The 6572-nt window shown below is 31.7% G+C and overlaps 1 protein-coding gene across 2 annotated transcripts; it reads left to right on the top strand.

The window, feature by feature from the left end:
* Window positions 1-3925: 3925 nt before the first annotated feature.
* Window positions 3926-6368, top strand: LOC112755383 (uncharacterized). 2 transcript variants are annotated; one of them, XM_072221356.1, is made up of 3 exons: window positions 3926-3983; window positions 4132-4796; window positions 5348-6368. In XM_072221356.1, the coding sequence occupies exons 2-3, from the start codon at window positions 4248-4250 to the stop codon at window positions 5429-5431; spliced, it is 633 nt and encodes a 210-aa protein (XP_072077457.1). In that variant the 5' UTR covers window positions 3926-3983; window positions 4132-4247; the 3' UTR covers window positions 5432-6368. The 2 variants fall into 2 exon arrangements, with proteins under 2 accessions (XP_072077457.1, XP_025659226.1); XM_025803441.3 differs by lacking the exon at window positions 3926-3983 and having other exon boundaries at window positions 4051-4796.
* The last annotated feature ends 204 nt before the right edge of the window (window positions 6369-6572 follow it).

The raw sequence follows: 6572 nt of genomic DNA, 5'->3' as shown, positions 1-6572 counted from the left end.
AAAAGCATATAAGAGAGGCATTAAGAAAAAGCCATTGAGAGAAAAGACAAATAGAGGTACTTAGAGAGAAAAGTCAAGATTTATGTCTTAATTTCTTTTGCTTGTATCTCTTGTTTTGTATCTTGTATCTGAGGTATCCCTTGCTAAGTTGGGTGAGCACTTAGTGTGTTGAGAGTTTAGGAGGTAACCTAGCCAAGTCAAGCTTATGTTAAAGCTTGGTTTGTCCTTGATAGAAGTAGGTTGAATCCTTGGGAATTAGTGTATGTAATACTTGAAAAGGTAGTAAAAATTCTACTACTATTGTGGTGGAGACTGAATGTAGGTTGCATTGCACAAGACAGCTGAACCAGGATATATGACTGTATCATCTTCTTCTTTCCTGTTTTGATTCTATTTTTCACGATTTTTGAGACAAAATAAAATTGTCTCCTGCATAATCAATATCGCAAACTAAACAAAACCAAAGTTTCATTTTCTGGTTTGAGGACTTATTATTCAAGATTAAAAGAAGGACATAGATTCAACCCTTCTTCTCTAAACCATCAAGAACCTTCAATTGGTATCAAAGCTTGGTCTTCAAGGATCAATCTTCAGCTTGTAGGAAAGGTTTAATGGCTAATAACTTGGGTGCAAATGCTATGGCCTACACTCTAAAAGAAGGTCAGTCAAATAATAGCCCTCCTTTTTTTAATGGGAAGAACTATACCTACGGGAAGAAATGGATGTGGATCTTTTTTCAATCCATTGACTATAATATATGAAAGATCATTGTGAAAGGTCCTCAAGTTCCTACCAAGACAAGTGTTGAAGGAGTGATGACTCCAAAGGAAGAAGGTGAATGGAATGATGAATACAAGAAAAGGTGGAGTTAAATGTTAAAGCCATAAACTTGATGCACTGTGCTATCAACTTTGAGGAGTATTGGGAGGTATCTAGATGCAAGACTGTAAAAGAGATTTGGGATAAACTCCAAAATTCAAGAAAATAAGGATTGATATGTTGAGAAAAGAGTATGAAATATTTTCCATGAAGGATGGAGAAACCATTAATGAGATGTTTGAGAGATTCTCAACCATCATAAACATCTTGGATGCTATGTGTATAACTCATACTGAATAAATTCTTGTAAGGAAAGTCCTTATAAGTCTTACAAAAGAGTGAAAAACAAAGACTACTGTTGTGACCAAGAGTAACAACCTGAGTCTTTTAACCTATGATAAGTTGAGAGAAAAACTTTTTGCATATGAAACCATACGCACCAGCCAAGATATAAAAAAAAAGAGTGGTCCTAAAATCAAAAGTTGAGTCATTGGATGATTAAGAAGGCTAATGAGAAATAGAGACAAGAGCAAATGCTCGAGTTCAAGGGAGCGAAAAAGGAATCTGAATAAAGTTATATGTCATCACTGTAAGGAGGCAGATCACTTCAAGTTCAACTATCCTAAACTCAAGGAAGAGGATAAGGCAAAGAAAGAAAAGAAAAAAGTACTTATAATTTCATGGGAGGATCTAGAAAACAATTCAGATGAAGATGAAGACTCCGAATATAAAGTACAAGTTTGTCTAATGGCTTATCATGATCAATTAGATGAAGTAAATTACTTTGACTTGTCCATTGAAGACTTACATGTTACTATTGATGATCTGAAAAAATTATTGAATAAATACAATAAATGCAAGTCTGAAAATAAAATTTTGAAAACAGAAAATGATTTTGAAAGAAAAAATTGAAAGAAACCAAATGTGCTATTGATCTTGTTGAAGAAAATAAATTTTTTAAATCTAAAATTGAAAATTTTAAAGGAAAGATTAAATAAAATGAAAGATTAAATAAAATGATTAAAGGTTTAAATAATGACTTAGCAAAATTTGCTCATAGTTCCAGCAATTTGGACAAATTACTTGCTAATCAAATATCGTTATTTGAAAAATCTGGTTTGGATTATTTCACTAACAATAATGTTGCTTTTAAAAAATCACATTTTGATAAAAGTGTTTCATCTTCATGAACTAAATCAGTGGTAAAAAATTTTGGTTTGGGTTATGTTGCTAAAGAGAATACTGTTGCTAAAAATCAGTTTATCAAAAGTGTTGCATCTTCTTCAAATACCAAAAAATTCAAAATTTTTAATCACTTTTAGCATCATGCAATCAGAAATCATTGTTCTACTTACAATAAATATGGTCATTCTTCCTCTCAATACTTTATTATCAAAAGAATAGTGAAAAACAAAACATACAAGATTGTTTGTGATTTCAAAGCTCTTGGGCAATCAAGATGGATTAACTTCAAAATATCTAAAATAGTTTGGATACCTAAGATTACTTGAGAATGTGTGTATCTTTGCCTAACATTCAAGAAGAAGAAATACATGTAGTACTTGGATAGCGAATACTCTAGGCATATGACGAAAAAGTCAATATTTTTTGTCAAATTCAATAAATATGATAGAGGATTCAGGGATGATGGTAAAAGAAAAATTATTGCTATTGAAAAAGTTGATAATGATCTCTCTACTTTTATTGAAAATATTTTTTTTGGTTAATAGGTTGAAACACAATTTTTTTAGTATTAACCAATTATGTGATATTGGTTATTTGGTGATTATCAAAATATTAGAATACATTGTTGTGAATGAAAAACATGATAAAATATTGTTTGTGGCAAAACGATGTGTGTTGTGGAATAAAGATATTGAAAATGTGCACCACTTGATTGTTGTTTGAGTTTTTTTGATAAGTATGGTGTGCTTTGACATCTCATACTAAATGTCTTTAAACACTTCTAAAAATAATAAAAAAGCATTTTAAAAGTTGGATTGTCCTGTCGTTAAGAGAAGAACCCCAAATAAAGTGGTTGATTGTGTTTTTCTCTACTATCTAGTATATATAGTTGGAAAAAAAAAATCAAAAGATTTTTTAGAGCAAGACTTCAGATATTGTTGTGTCTTTTGAACACTTCTGAAAATGGAATTGTTTTTATTTTTTTTTGTTATTGTGACAATGTTAGAAATGACAAAAAATTAAAATTGTATAGTTTTTTTTTTTAGATTTTTGTTACATTTTTAATTTCACCTTCTTGAGCTGAATTCTTTTATTTAGAAAAAAAAATTGACTTAGCAATTGACTTTTATGTAGATGTAACATAATTAATTAACAGAAACATAATTTGTATTACTATTATTTAAATTAAAAAATATTGATTTTTTGTATTTAAATAAAAAAACCCAAATACGGTATGTTCAAACGCATAACTTTAATTTCTAGTTCGATTCAAATTATATCATCTCCTTGCAAATGCATTCAAGTTTTGAAATAATTTCCGTTGTTATTTTGTTTTCTTGCAGAGCCATCATTAATTTTCGCTTTAATTGTAAATTAACACCGCTTTAAGCCTATCATCACAACACTGTAAATTAACACCGCTTTAAGCCATCCTATCATCACAACACACATCTGTTACAGGTTAGTAGCATTTCTTTCTCCCACAGTGCGCTTAAGAAGGAACAGGGGATCTCAAATTCTCATTTCATCACCGTGTAAATTGTCAGGTGACGTTGATTGCCTTTATCCACCGCATTTAGAAACGAAGAAATGTTCAAAATGGGGCCCACCACCGAAGGTTATAACGGTCATTCCATACTGACGTTAAACAAAGAAAAACGCGCATTTCCTCGTGAATAAGAAGCGCCACAGGAGCCTCCACTCCCTAACCCACTTCACACGCGTCATCTTCTTCACCAATTTCTTTCACTCTCAAATACCCAAATTGCCCATAAAATTATACAACATGATAATTGTATCACTTTTTTAATATAACCTTTTATCTTTTTATAATTAGTTTTTGATACTAAAAATAAGAAATTTAAAAACATATGAACACAAATATAACACATGATATTGCTAAAACATGTCATTTTGATCAAAATTTCAAGTCAATACTTATTTTATTTCTTCTCAACACACGCAAAAGTTATTTTATGGTATGTCATCTTTTATTGAGTTAAAATAATTTCAAAATTATTTAGTTTTGATGCATATTCCATGTTATTTATATACATTAATTATGTATTACTAAAAATAATTAAATAATAACTATAAGTGTATTTATCCTTAAATTTTTGCTCACAGAAAATGAAATCCAATATTTGACGGATAAATCAGGCATAGAATTTCCTTTCCTATAAAAGTACACATACCACAGAAACACAAAGCAACACAACCAGTTTCACTAGCTCATCAAAAACATGGAGTCACATAACAAAAACAAAAGACTCAATCATGGATCACACACACCACCCAAGCTCTCCCTTGTGGCCACTTCACGGACAACTATGCCCCCAGATGCTCCGACGCCGCCGCCACGGACGGTGCCAGTCTCAGTTCCGTTTCAGTGGGAGGAAGCACCGGGGAAGCCCAGACCGTGCCACGCACGATCTGAGTCAAACAACAAAGGTAGTGACGTGGCACGAGCCTTGGAGCTTCCTCCGAGGTTGTCAACAACCAACACAAATACAAAGGTTTCCAAGACCATGAGCATGCCTTCCCCAACAACGGTCTTGGATGGGCCTTATGTTATGCGTGCCACGTCTTTTACGACGCCGTTTAGGAATCAAAAGGAAAGTTGGAATGCCAATTTTGTGTCTAGCAGGTGGAGCGGCAATAACAAGAATAACGGTGTGGAGAGTGAGGGTACTTTTGACTTTTCAAGTTGGACTGAAGATGAAAATGGTACGGTCAAGATCACAAGGATTAGGAGAAAGGGGAGCTTCTCTCAGGCAAAATCGCAGTTATGGGTAACTATTATTTTCAACCAACCACATGAAAAATTTTCATTTCGTTATGTTATATATGATCTGATTTTTAGTTTTAGTATTCATTAACATTCACACAAAATTATCTAATTAATTATGAAAATATATACACAACAATTAGATTATGCAAAATTTTTACAGAGGTGCGTAATCTATTATCTTAATTTGTTCTACTAATGTCAGACCCTGATTTTTTTTACCCTTCTTCTGTTTAGTTCAAAATTTTGGGGAAATTTATGCACAAGTGGAAGTGTTTGACAAGAACATTTAATCATTGATAAAATTAACCACAAGATTATTATATTTAATTTGAAAAGAATAACACTCAATTCTGGGGATTTTTGTGGTTCTTAATTTTGCGGATACTTATAAAGTTGAGAAGCTGTGAGATTTTATATGCGTAAATTTGGAAACTATTAACTATCTATTTGGAATAAACATAATCCTTTGAAAAATCAATAACATACTATTTATCAAACAATTTTAATTATTGTATAGTTTGTTACTAATTATGATAGATTTGATAATTGCAGAGTAGCATTTACCAAAGCGTTAAGCAAGTAGTCCCATGGAGACGCAGGCATGAAAGGCAAAGAAAATCAGACAACAAAATTTGAGATTGTTTGATTAACCAATCGAAATTCGAACGTCAGAGTGGTGTGTGATGTGTATCATGAGTTCGGAGATATGCAAAGAGATAAAGTAAAGAAGGAATTATTATCCTATCAACTTGGAAAAATTATAATAAAGGATATTTATCCGAACGTAATTCCTTTTTTCTTTTATGACTTTATATATTGATAGATGTACCACCACTTCTATTATGTACAGGAAGATCAACAAACTTATATATGGCTCTATTGAAATAATAATATATTAAATTTGGTATCTGTTGGTTAAAAATAATTAATTTCCAAGAAGAAAGTTACTTGAAGATTAGTGAGTGAGTTTTCGTAAGGAAGTTGATATTGAAGAAGCTTAGTGAGTGAGTTTTCGTAAGGAAGTTGATATTGAAGAAGCTCTTGTGTTTAAGGTTATTGAGTAAGAGTTTGATTAGTTTAACAAGTTAAGGAGCTCTTCGAAGAAGTGAATCAAAGATCTTGAGATTCGAAGGTTGTTTTTTCAGCAGTTACAAGATCAAGTAAAAGAGTGGGAACAGTTATTCATGCTCTTTACACACATTGAAGTTACACTTCAAATTGATTGGTTAAGAAATGGCTATAAATAAGAGAAGGCTCGAAAATACAGGGGTTGGAACTTTGCTTCAAAAATTATTCACGTATACTCACATCCTAGGGATTTTTTAAATCTACTTCGAGTTAATTTTCTGTAGGGTTTCTTCCACATGTCTTCATTTTTCATTTATCTTTTTGCAAACTTTATTTTTTCATGCAAATTTATCTTTCAAGCAACATTTACTTTACTTGCTCAGTTTTATGTTTCGAAACCCTTTAATTTCTATGTCAAAAGTCTTCTGATTCAATCGAAGGCATTTTACAGCTTTGTTTAAATTCAATGTAAACCATTTTAATTCCAGTCAATCTTATTTTCAAAGTCTTTATTCATGTCTTTTCGATCTTTTCTTTAAAATCTCGTCTAATTAAAGAATCTTTGATGCACTGTTAGAAAATTGGTACCCGCAAAAGAGGAGTAGGTTTCGCTTCCAGATCATTAGAATCGAACCACCTTCGATTTGCTAAAAATTGATTAAACAAATTGGCACGTCCGGTGGGACAGTTTAAAATTGAAGTGTGTCAA

This window comes from Arachis hypogaea, chromosome 16, assembly GCF_003086295.3.
Source record: "Arachis hypogaea cultivar Tifrunner chromosome 16, arahy.Tifrunner.gnm2.J5K5, whole genome shotgun sequence".
Lineage (NCBI taxonomy): Eukaryota > Viridiplantae > Streptophyta > Magnoliopsida > Fabales > Fabaceae > Arachis > Arachis hypogaea.
This window is presented reverse-complemented; position numbering and strand designations above follow the sequence as displayed.